Source organism: Carcharhinus amblyrhynchos, chromosome 9 (genome assembly GCF_965287045.1).
Source record: "Carcharhinus amblyrhynchos chromosome 9, sCarAmb.v2.hapA, whole genome shotgun sequence".
Classification (NCBI taxonomy): Eukaryota; Metazoa; Chordata; class Chondrichthyes; order Carcharhiniformes; family Carcharhinidae; genus Carcharhinus; species Carcharhinus amblyrhynchos.
Window position 1 is genome coordinate 92,976,299 of NC_137332.1, and position 23,768 is coordinate 93,000,066.

Genomic DNA, 23,768 nt, shown 5'->3' on the forward strand with positions numbered 1-23,768 from the left:
ATCTCTGATTAACCCATGCTTTTCCAAGTGTAGATTAATTCTCTCCTTCAGAATGTTCTCCTACCACTGATGTGAGACTCATGCTCTGTAATTTCATGGTTCATCTCTACCATCCTTTTTGAAAAGTGGAACCACATTAGCCATCTTCCAGTTCTCTGGATGCCAGCATTGGACTGGGGTAAACACAATAAGAAGTCTCACAACACCAGGTTAAAGTCCAACCACATTATTTGATAGTAATCCCACAAGTTTTCAGAAACGGTGTTCCTTCGTCAGGTGTTCGGATCAGAACCTTCCACACACCTGACAAAGGAATACCATTTCCGAAAGCTTGTGGGATTAATATCAAATAAACTGGTTGGACTTTAACCTGGTGTTGTGAGACTTCTTACTGTATTTTCCCATGGCCACAAGAGGAATTAAAATTTTGTGTTAGAGCTCCTGCAATTTCCTGCCTTATCTCCTACAGCAGTCTGGGATGCAATTCATCTGGGCCTATGGATTTGTCAATTTTGAAGCTCGTCAGAGCCTACAATACCTCCTCACTTCCTATGTCAAACTGTGCAAGTTGCTTACAGTCCCCTTTCCTGAATTCTGTACCTATGCTCTCCTTTTCCTGAGTGAAAACCAATAAGAAGTATTCATTTAACACCCTTCCAGTGTCCTGTGGCTTCACACACAGATTACCCCCGGGTCTCCAATTTCCCTGGAAAAATCAGAGCTCTTCAATCAGCTACACTGAAGCAATATTTTCCGTAGCTTCTATCACTTCTTGTCCAGTGTGTTTTCTTGAAATTATTTGGAAAACAAAGGTGAAATTTCAAAATCTATACTGAATTAACAAAATAGATTAGTATCTCTGTGGGCCAGTCTCTAAATGAGGAGTTAGCTCCTTCAGAAATAAAGGAGAGTTGGAGGAAATGATGTTTCCTTTTCCTGTTTTACAGAAGGATTGCACCATGATACAATAGAGGATAGACACCACAGATACATCCAGACCATCACCCAAGGAACAACTGCACAATTTTGGGAAAGCATCCAGTTCCTTCACAACATTGCTCAACACAGAGAAGATTGGGCAGTGAAACTATCATCTCAAAATTGGTCAGGAGAGCTTTGATATATCAACAGATCTGAAACGGGTCAGTGATGTGGAAATTTCCATCAGAACAAACCAATCTTTGTTTGACTGTGGATAGTTGGTCAAGATGAGGCTGTGAAGAAGTGAGTGGGCTCCTAGTTAATCATTAATCAAGCCTCATGAGCCACTGACTTTTTCCTACAGGTGAGGGATTGTTCCACTATCAGGTGTGAGAGGAGGATTCCTGAGGCTCATATGATCTAACACAAAAGGTGCACCTTTAACAACCAGAGTTAAGACAAGGGAGACAAGTACAGCCATATGGAAGTGAAACAATTCAAATGTGCGGTGTGTGATAAATCTTTCATCAACACCACAAAGTTCCTGAGACACCAGAAGATTCACACAGGAGGGAAGCGATTTATGTGTGAGGTGTGTGACAAATCATTCTCTCAGTCATCGCATCTCCTGGAACACCGGAGAATTCACACTGGTGAGAAACCATTCACATGCAAAGTATGCAAGAAATCCTTCTCAAGGTCATCAAACCTCTGCACGCACCAACGCGTTCACCAAGGGGAGAGACCATTCACATGTGAGGTGTGTCACAAGTCTTTCTCGTGGTCTTCTGCCTTGCGTGTACACCAACGTGTTCACACAGGGGAGAGACCATTCACCTGTGAGGTGTGTGACAAATCATTTATGCAGTCATCACATCTCCTGAACCATCAACGAATTCACACCAAGGAGAAACAATTCACTGGCAAAGTGAGTGAGAAATTATTCTCACGGTCATCAGACATTTGTGCATACCGGTGCATTGACACCAGGGCGAAACCTTTCACATGCGAGGTGTGTGACAAATCGTTCTTGGAATCATCAGCCCTTCGCACACACCAACGCATTCACACTGGGGAGAAACCATTCAAGTGTGAGGTTTGCAATAAGTCATTCTCACAATCTTCAAATCTCCGTGTCCACAGACAGATTCACACAGGGGTGAAACCATTCAAGTGTGAGGTGTGTAACAAATCATTCTCACACTTATCAAAACTGCTGTTCCATCAGACAGTCCATACAGGGGAGAAACGGTTTAAATGTGACACATGTGACAAGTCATTCTCACGGTCTCGGAACCTCTCTGTTCACAAACGTGTTCACACCGGAGAGAGACCATTCGAATGTAAGACATGTGGGAAAACCTTCACGCAGTCACCGAGCCTCCACAACCACCAACGCATTCATACAGGGGAAAAACCATTCACATGTGAGGTGTGTGACAAATCATTCTCACGGTCAACGGAGCTTCGTGTCCACCGAAGCATTCACAGTGGGGTGAGACCGTTCAAGTGTGGGATGTGTGACAAAGCTTTCAGGCAGTTACCGAAACTCCAGGTGCATCAGAGGGTCCACACAGGGGAGAAACCGTTCACGTGCAATGTGTGTGACAAATCATTCTCACAGTCATCGAGTCTTCGCAGCCACCAACGCACACACACAGGGGAGAAACCGTTTACATGCGAGATGTGTGATAAAGCTTTTGTGATGTCCTCAGCCCTACTGATACACCAGAGGATTCACACAGGAGAGAAACCCTTCCGCTGTGAGGTTTGTAACAAGGCATTCACTCGCTCCTCTGTTCTCCTGAGACACCAGATGATTCACACAGAGGGGAACCATTGAAGTGCAAGGTGTGTAATTTATCATTTTTACAATCATTCAAACTCCAGTTCCATCAGAGGATTCACACAAGACAATAATCATGGTGTGAGCTTTGTGATAAAGCTTTTTTGATATTTAATGTGAGATATCGTTGAAAGTTCTGTCTGACATCCTTCACCCAGTTGTTCAACATCCTGGAACATGAGTGAACCCACACTGGAACTAACAAACAAGTTTTTGCCCAATTTGTTATCAGAGTGTGAATCTCTACACAATTTCACTGCAATGGATTGGGGCACAGAACAAGCAGCAGCTTTCACTCACCCCAAACAACTAGTGACAACAATGCCAATTCCGAGGAACTATATTAATGATGAAGTCACCCTGCAGTGAGATGCCAGTGAAACAGGACGTGGGAGCAACCCTCATGCAGCAAGGACAACCAGCTGTGTTTGTACCCAGATCATTAACACAAACTGAATGATGCTATGCCCAGATTGAGAAAGGGTGCCTGGATATTGTCTTTGCTTGTGAGCATTTCAGCCAGTATCTGAGAGAGAAAGTGATGGTAGACACTGACCACAACTCACTTCAAAGCATCTTTCTCAAACCACTTCTATCTGCTCCAAAGTGGTTTCAAATGACGTTACTTCATTTCCAGAGATATCATCTGGAAATTAAGAACTGATTATATGTGCAATGTGTGTATAGGGCCAGACAAAATTTGAAAAGATTAAAAAGAACATTTTTTTTTCTTCAAGTGTGATCGTTTTCTTTATGGGCTATTTATGTAACTTGTAAATAAAAAGGGGGATGTTTGGGTAAATCCCTTTACACACTGTGCATTTCATATTAATGTCGCCTCTGATGTCATCATTTGTAAGTAAAGGTTTGAGGCAGTAACCATTTTACACATCACGGAACGTTGTTTAAAATTCAAATAATCCAAATAGTTCTGGAGTAACATGAATTTCCTCAAGTTTGGGAAACGGACCAGTGAAACGGAGATGACTTTGAGCAACAGATCATGTGGGGATTTAAACTTGTTATCTGAATAAAACCTCACTTATTGCAAACTCAGTTCCCCCTAGTAAATGTTTGACAGAGATTGCTAGTGTGGGAATAACATTCTTCATCTTCAGAGACTTTCAAACTGACAACATCAGTGTGGGATGTGTAGCCTCAGATGTGTCTAACAGCAGATCAGAAAATGAAGACCCACAGTATCCAAAGCAGCATTTACATGCAGTAGGTTATGTTCAGCACATGGACAGGAGAGAGAATCACAGAAGGGAGGGACCTGGGAGAGAATGAGCTACAAGAGAGAGGGGCACAGGACATGGGGTCTGAACCTGTGACTTGTCAGAGGAGGGAATTTGACCTGGAGATTGACTTCCTCATCAAAGCTGCTGACCTCTCTACACTCACCTGACATTACACCCCTTGCCTGACCTGTCACTCTGCCCTTCAGCATTCTCCTAACCTCATGTTGCTTTTCAGCTTAATATTGGATAAACACAACAAATCTAATGGTGTGGACATGTTCTCCCAATCCACTGGCTAGAGAACAGTGGAGTTCTCTAAACACAGCATACCTCGTGATGGGATAACACAACCCTGGTCCACTAGCCACAGAATAGTGGAGGATTCTTCAAAAACAACACATCAAGTGCTGTGATGGTACGCTGCCATTGAGTCAGTGGTATTTAGGACGTTTGGGGTTTCTACTTGATGTGGGGATCCTCTATCAGTACTGAATCCATAGGTTGTTTCTAACTCTTGGACTCTACCCTTCTTCTCCATCAGTTTCACTTCTCCTGACACCAGGGACTTTACCACCTTTCATAGCTTCAGGAACCTAACCGCAAAGCCAACACTGACAGCCGCAGCTTGAACTAGTTCCCACTTTCAGGCTGCCAGTTTACAGGTGGAAATGCATTCTGTACACAGCCTCGGGGACTTAACTGATAGTTTCTCAGGGGATTATCAGCTGTGGCTTATTTAGCAAGTCTTACTCCAGAGACCTGAATCTGACACTCCAGTGCAGCACTAAGAGAGTGCTGCACTGTCAGAGGTACCATTTTTCGCATGAGTTAAATCAAGGCCATGTTACCACCAGATAAATGTAAAAGATCCTATAATAATACATTGCAGATGAGCAGAGGAGTTATTCTTGATGTGCTGGTCAACATAGCTCTCACAATCAACATCACCAAAACTGATTATCTGGTCATTATTGCATAGCTGTTTGTTGGATCTTGCTATGCACAAATATTGCAGTCAGTTTCATAAATTACAACAGTCACTATGCTGCAGAAAGCACTTCATTGACTGTAAAATGCTTTCAGATATCCTGAGTTGGTGGAAGTTGACAGCAAAATGCAAATCTTTCTTTCTTACAGAAATGTTATGTTTCCTATGAATTGGAAATTCTAAATCCATTGTTAGGGACCAGATCAGAAACCATAAGCATTTTATGAAGTTAGACTGGAGCACAACTATTTATTTTGGCATTAAAAAAAACAATAGATAAGGGTCATGGGTAGAGGGGGGGTCTGGTGGTGTTAAAATGGCGGCGTGGGCTCGTTGGGCTGAAGGGCCTGTTTCCCGGGCTGTTTTGTTCTTTGTTTTTTAGTGCGAAGATAAGATGTTCACTCCAGGTGTGATTCTATCGACACAATAGGAAGCTTTTAGCAAAATGAACTTTAATTAACAAGACAGTTGAAATACAACAAATTAATTAGCTTAACTTTTACCAATTGAAATACTTAAACATGACAAGATACAATTCTTAACTGCTAATCTATCTCTGTTAGTTTCAATTTAAGCAATATTTCTCAGAGATGTAAACTGCTCTTCAAGAAACAGTTAGCAAACAATGCAGGCTTATGTGCTGGTATGTAAGCTGCCAGTCTTCAAGCCTTTGAACAGCCCTGGAGAGAGGTACAGAGGGACGCCTGTTTTCTGACACTCAAAGAGCAGACTCCAGAGAGAGAGAGAGGGACATTGCTTACTCCTTATGGACCCAAGCAGAAACTGCCTGCTTTTTTCTGGAAACTTAGCTTCTCCCCTTCACAATCCTCCTTCTGTCAATCAACCTAATAAAACCCTACTCTGAAATCTCAGGGGAAAAAAAACAACAAAAATGCATTAGCTCAAATTAAAACAAACAGCCCATTATCTAGGATAAATTATTCTCCTGCATTCTCATTATGGAGCTGCCTGGTTCATAAACAGATCAACATCAGGTAAAACAGCTGAATATTAAACATACACCTCATAAGAAATATGATAAAAATACATTTCTTAGAAGCACAGTGTCATCAAACCATTGACGGAGAAAGTATCAAAAATAAAGTGCTGGAAAATCTTTTTCCAAATTTTCTATTTTTGTTTCAGATCCCAGCATCCATAGTATTTTGCTTTTATTGATAGAGAAAGTATATCAGCGCGCGGTAACATTGAATGTTTCATTGAATAGAAACAAACTATGCTGATAAATCAGGTAGTTTGAATTCAATTAAAAAATGAATTAATTGAGAGTTATAAATCTATACAGAAGATTGATAAAACAGCAAATAACAGCATAGTTTATACATAACATCAACCAAAACAACAAAGCATTTGAAAATGATTCAAGATCTTTCCCATAACATGAAATGAATCTTGGAAAACTGTAAGGCAAACATACCACACCATTGTTACATCGAGATATGATGGGCTGAGGGAACTCAGGTTTGTAGAGATTCACCCCATTCCCTCACCATACTCAGGATAGTAGTCCTGCCAGACAGAAGAATACAAATATTACCCATGGGATTAGCCAAACACCCATCACCTGAAGAGGATGTGTCTATAATTCACGTCACTAACTAAAGCAGGGTCTGATTCTATCTCATACCCACTCCTGAGAACTGCCTCATTTTACTAACACACACTCAAATCAGGAGAAATTCTCTCACAATATTACAAACAGAAGTTTCTTTAAAATTTCTGTGCTTTAGTCTGGCTCCCAATTCTGATGGTAAGAAATGGCGCTGAACTTTAGTGATACAGGATGGAACTCTTTCTATTATACAAACTCACTGATGGTTACAGAGATCCACATTCATTTTTATTTTCATTCAGCACACAGAAATAAAAGTTTAAAATAGTAAAAGAGTTAGAATTGTACATCATATTAATCATCAGTGCTGTTGACAAATATTAAACTTTACAAAAGCACTTTTGGTTTAGAGAAACAAGTTACACATACAAATTGGTGTTCATATAGCTGATAAACAAGAAACTATTGATGAAAACTGTATTAACTATTATCGTATTAAAGTTGCTCCCTTAATAGAGTATCATTGAAAAATAACTAGTAAATATATGCGAAACCCTCATTAGTTTCCAAATTGGTGATAGATTTGTCCAATTCCTTAGCACTATTTTCTGACAAGCTCAATATGTTGATGTTTTTCAGAAAGTCATTAATTTTTCCCCTATCCCTACAGGCATCAGAATCCTTGTACAATTTCCTATAGAAGTCCACAAAAGCAGAAGTTTTCTCTGGTGTGATATGGTGTCTTGTGACTTAAGTTTTGGAACAATATTTGATTTGATTTTCATTTGATTTATTATCACATGAATTAGTATACAGTGAAATGTATTATTTCCTCGCATGCTATACAAAGCATGCCGTTCAGAGAGAAGGAAACACAAATGCAGAATGTAGTGTTACAGCCATAGCTTGGGTGTAGAGGAAAATCAACTTAATGCAAGGTAGGTCCATTCAAAGGTCTGATGGTAGCAGGGAAGAAGCTGTTCTTGAGTTAGTTGGTATCTTTTGTATCATTTTCCCGACAGAAGGAGGTGGCAAAGTGAACATCCAGGGTGCATGCATAATTATGCTGGCTGCTTTGCCGCAACAACCTCAAAGTGGTTTGAGTGTAGACGGAGTCAATGGATGGGAGGCTGGTTTTCCTGATGGATTGGGCTATATTCATGACCTTATGTAGTTTCTTGTGGTCTTGGGCAGATCATACCAAGCTGTGATACAATCAAAAATAATTCTTTCTATGATGCATCTGTAAAAGTTGGTGAGAGTCATAGCTAACATGCAAAATTTCCTTAGGGTTTTGAGAGGTGTTGGTGGGTTTTCTTAACTATACCATCGGCATGGCGGGGGGGCCCAGGACAGGTTGTTGGTGATCTGGATACCTAAAAACTTGAAGATTTTGACCATTTCTACTTCATTCCCATTGATATAGACAGGGGCATGTTCTCCGCTATGCTTCCTGAAGTCGATGCCAATCCCCTTCATTTTATTGACGTTGAGGGAGAGGTTGTTGTTGCTGCACCAGTTCACAAGATTCTCTATCTCATTCCTGTACTCTGTTCATCATTGTTTGAGATCCAAACCACTACAGTGGTGTCATCAGCAAACTTGAAAATTTATTTGGAGGGCAATTTGGCACACAGTCATAGGTGTATAAGGAGCAGGGGGCTGAGAACACAACCTTGTGGTGCACCGGTGTTGAGGATGATCGTGGAGGAGGTGTTGTTGCCTATTCTTATTGATTGTGGTCTGTGGTTAGGAAGTTCAGGATCCAGTTGCAGAGGGAGGAGCCGAGGCCTAGGCCACAAGTTTGGAGATGTATGATATATATCATGCACTATTGTAATGATTGCTGTTTTCTTAATTGAAGTATCAACAAATGGCTCACCTTGTTACCTGTTCTCTGTTTTACAAATCATAAACACCTTTCAACTTGATCTGAAAGCAAACTATCAAAAGCTCTGAGAGCATTTGTGAGGGACAGCATCAAAAGCTGATGAGTGCTTTTTGTGTTGCTGTTCCAAATTTTCAATGTTCTGCTCTAATTTAATATTTTAATTCTTTTTTCTTCCTTTTGGCACAAGAAAATCAGATGATACAACCTCTTAAATACACCTTTGTGCAGTCCCATAGGGTCCGGGCTGAGGTATCCCGTGCTGCATTGAGTCCTAGATAGAGTTGTAATTGTTTTCTTACAAATTCAACAAATTCTTTATCACTTATGAGCGATTCAAACGCCATCTCTTTGAGGGAGATTTTTCTCCCAGAACCCAAGTCACAGCTATGGCCCATGATCAGAGAAGCGTTATTGGTAAGATGTCGCTGTCAATTATTCCACGAGCTTCTGAATTATTGTGAAGAAATAGTGTGAGAGTATGAACAATACCTGTTGGAGTATAATAAAGTCTTTGCTACTTGGGTACAGGTGCTGCCATGTGTCTATTAGCCCAGTTTCCATGACATGAACTCTCAATGAATTGCTCATCTTGGACCAGGGGTTTGCTGATGCTGAAAGCTTGTCTGCCATTTGGGACAAAACACAATTAAAATCGCACTTGGCTACAGTCAGCTAAGATCGGTCTACTCCCTCAATCTAACTGTTCCCACCATCAGCGGTTATAAAAACTGGCTAAAAACTTCCTGGCATTTCTGAATAAACAAAACAAAGTGCATACGTAAAAAAAAATTTCAGTACTCCAGGACAGGAGAAAAAAGAAAACTCACAACATCTCCTCTCCAAAACCAATTGTGTCCTTGGGAAGTTATGTTCCAACTGGACAGAGCTCTGTTTAGCCCTATCTGGCGAACTGTGTTCAGTTCTGAGCACTGTACTTTGGAGGGAGTGCAGCATAGATTCATCAGAATGTTCCTGGGGTTAAACAAGTTAAATTATGGGACAGATTGTACAGACTGAATGTAGAAAATTAAGGGATGATTTAATTGAGGTGTTTATGCTGGTTAAAAGCGTTGATAAGAGCAGTTAGAGAGAAACTATTCCTCTGGTGGGAGAGTCCAGAACAAGGGGACAGACCATTAAAATTAGAGTGAGGCTATTCTGTGATGATGTCAACAAACATTTCTTCACAAAAAGGGGACTGGAAATCTGGAACACTCTCCCCACAAAAATCTGTTGACATGGCGGCAGGATGGTAAATGAACATTTCACAACTAAGTTTGATAGGTTTAGTTTTAGACAAGGCAGATAGATAGAGTTAAGCTACAGATCAAAGCTCAAAGGATGACTCCAGTTCCCATATTCCTTAAATTTCTCTTGATTGCCCGCTCCACTCTCATCTCCAACAACAATTGTCGGCCTCAACCTCCAGCTGAGCTTCTGACCCCATACCCCCTCCATCATTTCCCCTCTGTAACTTGCCCATTTCCAACACCCCCACCCATCCCCGCAGTAATCCGTCTGATGTTGAAATCCTCATCAATGCTGACTATGTGAAGTCTTTCTCAGATACCTCAGTCTGAAACATCCTCCTGTGTAGAGGTCTCAATGTTTCATGAGTGTTACTGACTGTGTGAGACTCAGTCACAGGCCTCACTTGGCTTTTCTGCTGTGTGAACGCGACGGTGATCCAACATCACCCATAATTGTTCAAAGTTCTTGTTGCACAACTCACACATGAATGTTTTCTTCTGCCCAGTGTGAATGCGTTGGTGACTCACCAAGCCTGGCAATTGTGTGAAGCTCTTATTGCACACCTCACACTTGAACGGCTTCTCTCCTGTGTGAATGCGCTGGTGTACATGGAGGGTCCATGACTGGGTGAATGATTTCTTACACACTTCACAAGTGAATGGTTTCTCCCCGGTATGAATGCGTTGGTGCACACGGAGGGCCGATGAATGGGAAAATGATTTATTACATGCTTCACAGGTGAATGGTTTCTCTCCAGTGTGAGTGCGTTGGTGTGCATGAAAATAAGATGAGCTAGAGAATGATTTGTCACACACTTCACAACTGAATCCTTTCTCCCCAGTGTGAATTCGTTGGTGCGCATGAAAGTTAGATGAGCTAGAGAATGATTTGTCACACACTTCACAGGTGAATGGTTTCTCTCCAGTGTGAGTGCGTTGGTGTGCATGAAAGTCAGATGAGCTGGAGAATGATTTATTACATACTTCACAGGTGAATGGTTTCTCCCCAGTGTGAGTCCGTCGGTGTCGTGAAAGCCCTGATGACTCTGTGAAGGCTCGGCCACATAACTCACAACTGAAGGGTTTCTCCCCTGTATGAACGCTCTGGTGTATCAGGAACCTATAAGATGTTGGGAAAGATTTATCACAAAACTCACACTTGAAAGGTTTCTTCCCTGTATGGATTGTCTGATGGACCTGGAGGTTCCATAATTTTGTGAAAGCTTTCTCACACACATCACAGCGGAATGCCTTCTCCCCTGTGTGAATGCGATTGTGTCTGTGGAACTGCCACGACTTTGAGAATGATTTGTTGCAAACCTCACACCTAAATAATTTCTCTCCAGTGTGAGTGCGCTGGTGGTTACGAAACTGAGATGAGCATGAAAAATATTTGTCACACAATTCACAGTTCAACAGTTTATCTTCCATGTGGCTGTCTTTGTGTCACAGGTGATACAACTGAGCCTGCTGAGCCCACATCACACACAAACAACCTCTCATCTGTAGGAATTAATCGGTGGTTCATGAGGATTGAAGCTGTTACCACACTTGAAACTCACTCACACTTCCTTCCAGCCTCACCCTAACTTATCACCCACATCTAAACCTTCAGAAGGCTTGGTTCTGATGGAAGGTTTAGTGATAGCTCCCCCGACCCAACCGATTTCCAGATGATAGTTTCACTGCCAACCTTCTCTGTGTTCAGCAATATTGTGAAGGGACTGAATGTCTTCCCACAGTTGTGCAATTGTTCCTTGGGTGATAGTCAGGATCTATCTGCAGTGTCCATCCTCTCTGTATTTTCTGGTGTATTGGTGCAATCCTTCTGTAAAACAGAAAAAGGAAACATGATTTCCTCCAACTCCTTCTTCTTTGTTGAAGGGCCTGATTCCTCAATTAGAGAGTATTCCACAGAGTGCTAGTCTGCTATCCCCATGTGAGGAATCAGACACAAGTCCTTTCTTTTCCCTCACTCAACTGTAACACACCTCTGTTTCCAGCAAGGCCACTAGTGACCAGGAGCTGACAATGTGGCTACGGTCTTTTCTCCATCTAAACCCCCATCTTCTCAGGAATCATGAGTGCAGTGAAACAGACAGTCAGCTGCTATGCATGTGCACAACACAATACCAAGTTATTTTGCATCCAGGTCACTGAATCATATCAATTTGGAAATATCCCAGACTTCACCATCACCATCCCTGGGAATGCCCCATCCACTGGCAGGTAGGGAAGTCCTCAATAGTGACTCCATGAAGTCTCATGGCTTCAGGTCAAACAAGTTCAAGGAAAAGTACCACTCCCCTCACAGCTGAGTATTTCACCATGTCAATCATCACTGGAGAAGTAGACTAAGGACAGATCCCAAGATGGGTTATCCATGAAGTGCAGTGAACCATCAGCAGCAGCAGGATTGTATTCACCACAATCTCACAGCCCAGCACAGCTCTTGCTCCAAGATTATCACCAAACCAGTACAGACTTATCAGGAGCAGCAATGGGTTTATTATAGAGTCCAGGTTTTGATTCTGGTGAAGGTTATTATTGAATCTACGTCCACCACCCTATCAGACAGTACATTCCAAATCCTAACCACGCATTGTATAAAAACATTTTTTCTCAAGTCACCTCTAATTCTTTTGTCATTGTTCTTTTAATGTAAACTCGACCCTCTGCCAATGGGAACAGTTTCTCTTTATTTACTCTGGCTAAATCTTTCATGATTGTAAATATCTCTAATAAATCTTCTCTTAGCCTTCTTTGCTCGAAAGGAAACAATCCCAGCTTCTCTGGTCTTTCTGGTAATCCCTCAATCCTGGAACTATTTTAGTAAAACTCTTTTGTGCCCTGCCCAAAATTCAGAGATTGAGGGTGGGAGGTCTTTGAGAGATTTAAAAAAAAGAAAAAAGATAACTGACCATTAAGGGTCCACAGCAGAATCACACACACTCAACTCAACAATAGGACATCAGTAAAAGTCTTCTGACACTCTGCCCTCCCAGATAATTACACCTCACCTTCTTATATTCAGTAATGACCCATCAACAAAACTCAGCCTGTAAATCAGAAGGGAAATGCTTCCAATGAACACACTCAATATCCAACACACAGCTCCAATCAAACAGCTCAGCACAAAGCACCGAGTAAACAGGTCTCTCAGCTGGATCTTCTCACACAGCATAAGGGGCATTTCCACACCTGATTCCCCACAGGATAGTCAGGCTGCCTGAACATTAGTGTGGATATGATGCAATGTAATTATTATAAATTCTGCTCCTTCACTCACCATCTCCTGACTCGGTTTTCAGTCCCTACAGGAAGTGAAGCAGCTGTGAAAGAGGAAGAGGAGAGAATGGGCAGAGTGGGTGGGCTCTCTGATTGACGTCTCTCACAGCCAATCACAATATTTCTGGAGTAACAGGAGTTTCCTGAAGTTTGGGAAACTGACCAGGGAAACGGAGGAGACTTTGAGCAGCAGATCAGGTGGGGATTTAAACTTGTCATTGTCCCATCTGAATAAAACCTCATTTATTGCAGCTGCTGTCTCAGTTCCCTGGTAAATGTTTGACAGAAATTTCTAGTGTGGGAATAGCATTCTTCATCCTGAGAGGTTTCTATACTGACATCAGTGTGGGATGTGCAGCCTCAGAAAAGGAAGATCGGAAGAGGAAGACTCACAGCATCCAAGGCAGTGATGATGCAATGTGGTGGAATCAGTACATGGATAGGAAAGAGGGACATGAGAGGGTGGAACTGAAGAGAGTGGGTAAGGGGTTTGAGCTAATGCTTGGGGAGTGGCTCTGGCACTTGTTGAGTTTACACTGTGACATGGTGTAAATTGTGCTTGGGGAATTCTGAGTAGTGACTGTGACTTAGAGATTGACTGCAGGTGTTCAAATCTCACACAAGACAATAAGGTTCACTTTAAGTCTCTGTTCTTAGGGTGCCACAGTGAGGGTGAGAAATGAGGCTGTGCCTGACCTGCAGAGTATTTCCAACATTTTAAATTTTGATTCGAATTCTTAAAGCACAGAAACAGACCATTTGGCCCATTAGTCTTCTACTGGTGCTCATTCTCCATGAGCTTTCTCCCTATCTCATCTATCTTCATTGTGTCTTTTATCAATCCAAGATGGTCACTGATACTCATCTGTGCATTGCGCCCTGGTCTGCACTCAGGTTAGGATACAAGCAACCTCTCTGCAGCCGGTGACATGGCCGACCACACTATTCCTGCGTTGTCCATTCAGTGGGACTGCTGTGACTTATATGACTCTTTCCTCTACAGTTGAATACAGAGAATCTCCTGCAATGGTGAGTCTGCCCTCTGCCATCGCTCTAGTTCCTTGGCCTCCACGTATTTGTCATGCACATGTTGCTTCTTTGCAAAACCATCTGATGAAAGCCTCTAAAGGCAGAGAAATGATTTGAGGACCATGCCACCGTACAGCTTCAATCTTATCTGGGGCAGGAGCTTAAAGAATGAAAGGTCCTTTAGCATCAGTAAGGGAGATTTGTTCAAAACTAGGAGAATCAAACTTTTATACATTTATTCCATAGTCTAGAGAAAACAGTCGCTCTCCGGTCACAGAAAACACATAGAGAATATAGTCACATCATCCACTTCGGGGAAGGGAGGAGATGGGAGATGGGGTGAGGGGAGGGAGAGAAATGGGGATGAGAGGGGAATGGGGGGACGAAGGAGGGGCATGGTGGGGTGAAGGTGGGGAGGGGGGTGAGGGAGAGGGATGAGAGATGGGGTGGGGAATGGGGGGTGGGGGTGGGGAATGGGGGGTGAGGGTGGGGGTGGGGATGCGGTGAGGGAGGAGGATGGGTGGGTGAGGGAGAGGGGTGATGGAAGGGTGATGGTGGGGTGAAGGAGGGGTGATGGGGTGAAGGAGGGGGATGGTGGGGCGAAGAAGGGATTTGGATGGGTGAGGGAGATGAGGGTTAGGGAGGGGGAGGGGGGCGAGGGGGATGTGGTAAGAACAGTGGGAGCCAACCGCCGTTGCGCGCGACAGAACTACAACTCCCATCAGGCACCGCGGGCGGGCGGGCTCTCTCCCCTCCCCGTTCCATACTGCCGCTCCTCACTGCGCAGGCCCGGGGACACAATGCAGCATGGGTTATGTAGTTCACACCGTGTGACAATCTGTCTGATCCGTACCTGCCCTGTGTGGGAGAGTGGGAAACCCCAGCAGCAGCAGCTGCTGCCTTTCCAGAGGAGACTGGATTGTGATGGAGAATCTGAACAAGCGGGAAAGGAAGGACTGGAAAAGGCAGAACTCCCTGGATGATAAAACAGGTAGACTATAGGATAAAGCAGGATGTCACCTTAATAATTCAGCTGATAATCAGAATGTAAAGAGAGAGGATCAGTAGAGACAGGCAGCTAAAAAATGGTGTGTTTGATAGACAAATAAATTGTAAAATTAATAAGATTATGGGTGAGTGAATTAGGGATCACAGAGAAATACAGCATGGAAACAGAACCTTTGGCCTAACCCATCCAAACTGACCAGCTTTCCTAAACTGCTAGTTGCCAGTGTTTGGCCCATATCCCTCTCAACGGTTCCCATCCATGTACCTGTCCAAATGTTGTAATTGTACCCATCTCTACCACCTCATTTCAATTACGCACCACCCTCTGTGTGAGAAGGTTGTCCCTCAGGTCCTTTTTAAATCTTTCCCCTTGCACCTTAAACCTATGCACACCAGTTTTGGATTCCTCTACCCTGGGGAAAAGACCTTGGCTTTTCACTTTTTCTATGCCCCTCATGATTTGCTTCTTATAATTCAAACCTTCCAGTCCCAGTAACATCCTTGTAAATCTTTTTTGCACTCTTTCCATTTAATAATATCCTTCCTATAGCAGGGTGACCAGAATTGTATGCAGTACTCCAAGTGTGGCCTTACAGTTGTAATGTGGTCTTGCACAGTTGTAACATAACATCCCAACTGCTGTACTCAATGCTCTGTCTGATGAAGGTAAGTGTCCAAATGCCTTCTTCACCACCCTGTCTACCTGTGATGCCACTTTCAAGGAACTATGTACCTTCACCCTTAAGTCTCCCTGTTCGACAACATTCCCCAGGGCCTTACCATTAACTGAGTACGTCCTGCCCTGATTTGTCTTACCAAAATGCAACACCTCGCATTGATTTGAATTAATCTCCATCTGCCATTCCTCGGCCCACTGGCTCAGATGATCAAGATCCCATTTTAGTCTTGGATAACCAGCTTCACTATTCACTACACCACCAATTTTGGTATCATCCACAAACTTACTAACCATGCCTCCTATATTCTCATCAAAATCATTATATAAATGATGAACAACAGTGGACCCAACACCCAATCCCTGCGGCACAATGCTGGTCACAGGCCTCCAGTCTGAAAAACAAACCTCTACCACCACCCTCTGTCTCCTACCGGCAGGCCAATTTTATGTCCAGCGGGCTAGTTCTCCCTGGATCCCATGTGATCGAACCTTACTGACCAGTCTATCATGTGGTATTTTGTTGAAGGCCTTGCTAACATCTATGTAGATAACATCTACCACACTGCACTCATCTATTGCCTTGGTCACTCCTACAAAAAATTCTATCAAATTTTTAAGACACAATTTTCCCCACACAAATCTATGCTGACAATCCCTTATCAGTTCTTGCCTTTCAAATGCATGTAGATCGTTTGTCTCAGAATGCCCTCCATTTGCTTCCTTCCAGTCGTCCAGTACCTCACCTGTGGCCATCAATGATACAACTATCTCGACTAGAGGCCCTGCAATTTCTTCCCCAGCTTAATACAATGTTCTGGGATACACATGATCAGGTCCTGGGGACTTACCTACCATTATGTGTTTTAAGATCAGAAAAGTGATGAAGACTTGGAAATAGAGTGTGGCTGAGATACAGCTTTACAGCTAATCAAGTCAAATCAAGATTCCAGTTGAGGCCATCCTGTACCTTTAAGACTTGATTAGCTGTAAAGACTCACATTCCAATCATTATTCTGTGTCTTTATAGGCCCTGTTTATGATCAGAACTCCCACTCACCTGACGAAAGAACAGCCAGTTCTGAAAGCTAGTGGCGTTTGCAAAAAATAAACCTGTTGGACTTTAACCTGGTGTTGTGAAATAGCATTTGTGCCGGACAAGTGCTGGGAAATGACCATCTCCAAAAAGCAAGAATCCAACTATCTCGTCCAACATTTAATGGCATTGCCATTGCTGAATCCCCCATTATTAACATACTGAATGTTATCATTGGGCCAGAAACTGAACTGCAGCAGCCATATGATTACTGTAAAAAAGGTCAGAGGCTGGAAATTCTGCATAGAGTAACTGGCCTCCTGACTCCCCAAAAACTTTCAACTGAGTGTGACTTAGAATATAGTGCTGGGTGTTAGGTGATTAATGAGTTGGGGAAGGAAGACAAAGAAGTGCTTCTTTGTTTTGGTTTTGTCATTTGATAGTGCAAGAGGAGCAGTGGCCTTAAATAACGACAGGAACATGTCTGTGACCCAAGTGGGACAGCAGGCAACTCTGAGAGAAGCAGTAACTTTAAAGAGTGAGGAGAACCTGGCCTGAGAACACAGCAGAACTGAGAGCCAGCATGAGAGGAGTGGCAGCCGTAGTAAGTATTTCTATTGTCCGGTCTTTAAAGTGGAAATTTAAAGTATAATAACTAAAGTCCCTAATGTATACTTAATATTCCTTAAACTAGAGGAAGTAACAATAAAGCGAATATTTTAAGGCTAAGTCATGGCAGGGCAGCCATGTTGAATGCTCTTCCTGCACAGTGTGGGAAGTCAGGGACACTTCCGGTGTCCAGGGTGACGATGTGTGCAGGAAGTGTCTCCTGGTGTCTCCTACAAAATCCACGTTTAGGATCTGGAGCTGTGACTGGAATCACTCTGGAGCATCAGCTAGGATGTGATCTTCGTGAATACCACGTACAATGAGATGTACCCCTGTAAGAGGTGTGCGCTCCTGTTTACGCTTACTGTCAGTTCTTCACCTTAGGATTTCATAAGGGACAAATGTACACAAACCCAGAGTTTTAGGCTCAATCAGAAGTGTATTTATTAAAAAAGATCACCCCCAAGCTGCTGTAATGATGCCACACAACACGCAAAACTACAGCTTGTCAATAAAATTCTTCACTGAAAAAAATCACAGGTAAAACCCCACATTTCTCAAACTTTTACCAGTTCAACTCAAACCTCAGGATTTAGTTGCTTCTCTTAAAACTATCCTTAAACCTCAGCCCTATTCTTCCTCACATCACTTACAACTCCCCACATGGTTGGTCATTCTGCTGTGAGCTGTAGGTCTGTGGATCAGGTTGATCTGAACTTGTGTGAAAGTGTTGCTCTTTGCAGAGATTTGATAAATCTGAGAATGACAGTGCCAGACCCAATGGTCTTGGTCTTTTTATTACAAAACGTTATTGAAAATATTAAAGCATATTTCCTGGAGATATTCTGTTTGGAAGCTAAAATGTTGATCACCTTTTTAGTCTCTTTAACCTTGGTCCAGACGAACCCATTCATCATGATGTTGTTTCCACATCCGAAACAGTGGATCCTATTCAGGTGTGATGTCTCTGCCTCCCATATCTATGATACAGTCCAGTTCTCCTTCACTGTGTTTTTAGTGCAATGGCTATTGTCTGGGGTCATCAGCTCTGATGATCTCCCAGTTTCTTTAAATGGAATTGTCTGATGGCCACTGTTTTGTGTCTTTGAAATGATTATATCCTGATGTCTTTTCATAGTATTGTCCTGGTTTCAGTATTGACATGCTTTGTAGATTAACCCTGACAGTACAGCCTGTTTCTGTGTTGCGGTTTGGATTGTTTGCAGTATTTATGTTCATGAAGCTTTCGGGGTTTTATTTTAATAAAACTTCAGTTGGAGGGGATTCTGATCCTACAGATCCTGTTCTTGTTTGCAATTTATTGCCATAAACAGTCCATAAAAAAAATCACATTTGAATCAAAATACTCTGTTCTTTCCAGTCTGCTCCTATTTTGTTTGTCCCTACACGTACATTGCACAAATAACTTTTAAAATGTTCAGGTCTTCATTTTCAAATGATATCTCTGAAAATGAAGTGACATCCTTTGTGAACACTTCAGAGCAGATAGAAGCGGATGGAGAAGAATGTGTTGAAATGGCTTGTGGTCAGGTTCTACCATCACTTTCTCTTTCCCAAACAGGTACTGGTTGAAATGATCAAAAGCAAAGAATATCCAGGCACTGTTTCTCAACCTGTGCACTGCATCATTCAGTTTGTGTTAATGTTTTGGATACAAACACAATTGCTTGTCCTTGCTGCACAAGGATTGCTCCAAGCCCTGTTTCACTGGCATCTCACCGCAGATGTCTTCACCAACAAGAAGCAACTTTCACTCAGCACTGGTGTTGTCACTTATTGTTTGATGTAAGTGAAAGTTGCTTCTTGTTCTGTGTCCCAATACCATCAATCATCCTCTGCAGTGAATTTGTGTAGAGAATCACACTCTGATGACTGGTTGTCCACATATGAATTTACTGTTGTTTCAAGAGGTTGAACAACTCACATCGATAGGGTTTCTCCTGTGTAAATGTGTTGATGCACTCTGTGTGAAAGTCTTGTTCCACACCTCACACCTGAATGGTTTCTCTGTGCTTCAGTGAGAATCTGCTGATGCTTCAGAAAAATCAGGATTTGGTGAAAACTCTCAAACAAACATCGCATCTGTGGAGTATTTTCTCTGTATGATACTTCTGCCGTCTCAGGATAGTCAAAAGAGACATCAAAGCATTATCACAAACCTCTGACTTAAACGGTTATTCCCCTATATGGATCCACTGATAGAGCTGACAGGTTGATAACCTTAAAAATGCTTTGCACACCTCGCATGTGAATGTCTTCTCCCCCTATGAAAATTCTGGTGCACATGGAGACTTGATAATGCAGAGAATGATTTATCACACACCACACACTTGAATTGTTTCTCCTTCATGTGAATGTTTTGGTGTCTGTGGAGAGTCGATGAAGTAGTGAATAATTTGTCACACACCTCACACTTGAATGGTTTCTCCAGTGTGAATGTGTTGGTGTAAGAGGAGTTCGATGATGACTAGAATGATTTGTTACACATCTTGCACTTGAATAGTTTCTCTCTATGTGAATGTACTGATGTCTGTAGAGTCGATAACTGTGAGAAAGATTTGTCACACACCTCACATATGAATGGTTTCTCCCCAGAGCAGATGCATTTGTGTGCGCAGAGGTTCAATGACTGTGAAATTGATTTCATGCACACCTTGCATGTGAATGGTTTCTCCCCAGTGTGAATACATTGGTGTGTGCGGAGATGCAGTGACCTTATAAATGCTTTGTGACAGACTACACAAGTTTCTCCCCTGTGTGAATGCATTGATCTATGCGGAGATTCCCTGATACCGAGAATGATTTGTCACACACCTCACATGAATGGTTTCTCCCCTGTGTGAATACATTGGTGCACGAGGAGCCCTGATGACAGCATGAATAATTTGTCACAAACCTCACAAATGAATGGTTTTTCCCCTATGTGAATGCGTTGGTATATGAGGAGGCCTGATGATAGCATGATTTGGCACACAGCTCACACGTGAATGGTTTTGTGGCTATGTGAATACGTTGATGTGTGCAGACGGTTGATGACTTTGGGAATGATTTCTTGCACACCTCACATGTAAATGGTCTTTCCCCTGTATGAGTGCGTTAGCGTTTGTGTAGAGTCGATGACTCCAAGAATGATTTGGAGCGCATGGAGACACGATGACAACAAAAAGGATTTGTCACACGTTTGCATGTGAATGGTTTTACTCCTATGTGAATTGTTGGTATTTGCGGAAGTTTGATGAAGTTGTAAATGATTTGTCACACACATCACATGAACAGTTTTTCTCCTGTATGAATGCATTGGTGTTTGTGGAGACTCGATAAATCCAAGAATGATTTGTCACCTTGCATATAAACGGCCTTTCCCATGAATGAATACGTATGTGTATACAGAGAGTTGATGCCAACAAGAACGACGAGCCGTTGATGTTGTCTATATGGATTTCAGTAAGGCGTTTGACAAAGTCCCTCATGGTAGGTTGGTAGAAAAGATTAAGGCTCATGGGATACAAGGCCAGGTATCTAGATGGGTTGAGAACTGGCTTGCTAAGAGGAGACAGAGAGTAGTAGTGGAAGGGTCCTTTTCTAGCTGGAGATCTGTCACTAGTGGTGTGCCGCAGGGCTCAGTACTGGGACCTCTTCTCTTTGTAGTATATATAAATGACTTGGAAGAGGGAGTAAGTGGTGTGATCAGCAAATTTGCAGATGACACTAAGATGGCTGGATTGGCGGGCAGTGAGGAGCAGTGTCTGGCAATACAACAGGATATTGATAGGCTAGTATACTGGGCAGATATATGGCAAATGGAGTTTAATCTGGATAAATGTGAGGTGATGCATTTTGGCCGGAATAATGTAGGGGAGAGTTATATGATAAATGGTAAGCCTATAAAAAGTATAGAAACGCAGCGAGACCTGGGGGTGCAAGTGCACAAGTCTTTGAAGGTGGAGAAGGTTGTGAAGAAAGCCTATGGTATGTTAGCCTTTATAGGAAGGGGTATAGAGTATAAGAGCTGGAGTCTAATGTTGCAGTTGTATAGAACATTGGTTAGGCCGCATTTAGAGTACTGTGTCCAGTTCTGGTCGCCTTACTACCGGAAGGACGTGGAGACTCTGGAGAGAGTGCAGAGGAGGTTTACCAGGAAGTTGCCTGGTATGGAAGGACTGGGTTATGAGGAAAGATTGAGCAAATCTGGGCCGTTTTCCCTTGAAAGACGGCGACTGAGGGAGGATTTAATAGAGGTATATAAGATTATGAAGGGTATAGATAAACAGAGGTAAGCTATTTCCCATGTTAGAGACGCACAGTACGAGGGGCCACGGGCTTAAGGTGAGGGGGGAGAGGTATAACACGGATATTAGGGGGAGGTTTTTCACACAGAGGGTTGTTGGGGTATGGAATGCTCTGCCAAGTAAGGTGGTGGAGGCAGGCACGCTGGAGTTAAGAGTAACTTAGACAGGCACATGAGTGGGTTGGAGATGGGAGGATATAGGAGATTGTTTTAAATAAGGTTCATTAGCATTGGGACGTCCCTGGTAATGTAAAAGGATATGGTATGATAATATTTTTCTCTTTTAATTCACAGGTTTTAAGCAATATTGGAGTATTGCATACAGTTCTGGTCGCCACATTATAAGAAAGATGTGGAGGCATTGGAAAGGGTGCAGAGGAGCTTTATCAGGATGTTGCCTGCTATGGTGGGAAGGTCTAATGAGGAAAGGCTGAGGGACTTGAGGTTATTTTCATTGGAGAGAAGAAGGTTATGAGGTGACCTGTTGAGGCATACAAGATGATCAAAGGATTGGATAGGGTGGACAGTGAGAGCCTTTTACCTCGGATGGTGATGGCTAACACGAGGGAACATAGCTTTAAATTAAGGGGTGGCAATTATAGGATGGATGTCAGAGGTAGGTTCTTTATTCAGAGGGTAGTAAGGTCGTGGAATACCCTGCCTGCAGCAGTTGTGGACTCGCCAACTTTAAGGGCGTTCAAATGGTCAGTGGATAGGCATATGGATAACATTGGAATAGTTTAGGTTAGAGGGTCATTAGATTGGTTCCACTGGTCGGCGCAACATCGAGGGCCGAAGGGCCTGTACTGCGCTGTAATGTTCTATGTTCTATCATCCCATTCAGCATTTCTAGCTAAAGGTTGTTGCAAATGTTTCAGCCTGGCCTTTTGCACTGATGTGCTGGATTCCTCCATCATTGAGAATGGGGATATTTTGCAGCACCTCCTCCAGTTAGTTATTTAATTGTTAGCTTGGATGTGGCAAAACTGCAGAGCTCAAATCTTATTAGCTGGTTGTGGGATTGCTGAATCCCCCACGAACAAGATTCTGGTGGTTCCCATTAATCAAAATCTGAACCGGACTAGCAATGTAAATAGTGTAGTGACAAAAGCTAATTAAAGGTTGGAAATTCTGCGGGAAGTAAATCACCTCCCCATACCCAAAACCTGCCCACATCCATAAGGTCAGGAGTGTGATGGAATAGTCTCTGCTTCCCTGGATGAATGCAATTCCAACATTATGCAAGAAATTCCACACCATCCAGGACAAGGCCACCTGCTTGATTGGCATTCCATCCACCATCCTGAATATCCAGTCCCTCCATCAGTGAAGCACATTGGCAGCTGTGGGCACCACCTACAAAATGGGCTGCAGTAAGGTTTCTAAGAACCTGCCAAACCCTCAAGCTCTACCATCTAAAAGAACATGTCAACGCCTATCTTTTTCCCCTCGGAAGCTCACAAGATCCTGACTTGGAGCTATATCCTTCACTCTCACTGGGTCAACATTATATAACTTAGTTGTTCAGAGCACTACGAGTGTACCAACACTACATGAACTGCAGCAGTTTATGAAATCATCTCACTACCACCTTCTAATGTGCAGAAAGGGATGGTCACTAAATGCTCTCTACGCAACGATGCCCACATCCCATGAAAGAATAAATAAAAAATTGAGGAGTCAGTCCCTTCAGAAGAGGAGGAGAGGGAGTTGGAGGAAATCATGTTTCCTTTTTCTGTTTTACAGAGAGATTGCACCTTACTACACCAGAGAATACAGAGAGGATAGACACTGTGGATAGATCCTGACCATCAGCCAAGGAACAACTGCACAACTGTGGGAAGACATCCAGTCCCATCACAGCATTGCTCATATGGTCTCCTAACACACAAGGTTGCAGTGTAGAGACCATTGTTAACACGAGGGCAGCTTAATGGAGGAGAAACAATTCATGTGTGAGGTTTGTGAGAGAGCCAAAGAAAGCTCGTGGTTCACCAATGCAGCCACACTGGGGAGAAGTTATTCAAATGTGAGGTGTGTAACAAGAGCTTTGCACAATCATCAGGCCTGGAAGATCACTGGCCTGTTCACACAGGAGAAAAA

General features: G+C 42.8%; 3 protein-coding genes across 4 annotated transcripts in view; 2 read left to right on the forward strand and 1 right to left on the reverse strand.

Moving 5' to 3' along the window:
• The window catches only part of LOC145348621 (uncharacterized), a 68,835-nt gene extending 67,820 nt beyond the window's left edge, over nucleotides 1-1,015 (forward strand). Inside the window, exon 11 of the mRNA XM_080196792.1 lies at nucleotides 948-1,015. The gene's annotated coding sequence lies outside the window, so the exon portion shown is untranslated. The remainder of the gene's footprint in view (nucleotides 1-947) is intronic.
• Nucleotides 1,016-1,402: 387 nt separating this feature from the next.
• Nucleotides 1,403-3,503, forward strand: LOC145348019 (uncharacterized). The gene has a single exon (XM_080196127.1). It carries the CDS (start codon nucleotides 1,403-1,405, stop codon nucleotides 2,762-2,764), a length of 1,362 nt encoding a protein of 453 aa, XP_080052253.1. The 3' UTR covers nucleotides 2,765-3,503.
• Nucleotides 3,504-9,969: 6,466 nt separating this feature from the next.
• The window catches only part of LOC145348036 (uncharacterized), a 51,846-nt gene continuing 38,047 nt past the window's right edge, over nucleotides 9,970-23,768 (reverse strand). The window contains exons 1-2 of one of the 2 annotated variants that reach the window (XM_080196158.1): nucleotides 13,000-13,034; nucleotides 9,970-11,538 (exon numbers count right to left, since the gene is read on the reverse strand). In XM_080196158.1, the coding sequence (XP_080052284.1) occupies nucleotides 10,098-11,141 (1,044 nt within the window). In that variant the 5' untranslated portion in view covers nucleotides 11,142-11,538; nucleotides 13,000-13,034 and the 3' untranslated portion in view covers nucleotides 9,970-10,097. Of the gene's footprint in view, nucleotides 11,539-12,999; nucleotides 13,035-23,768 lie in introns of those variants that run through there. The other variant, XM_080196156.1, reaches the window with a different exon arrangement.

Coding starts and splice junctions, on each gene's coding strand:
- LOC145348019 (XM_080196127.1), top strand. CDS start 1,403: ATGGAAGTGAAACAATTCAAATGTGCGGTGTGTGATAAATCTTTCATC.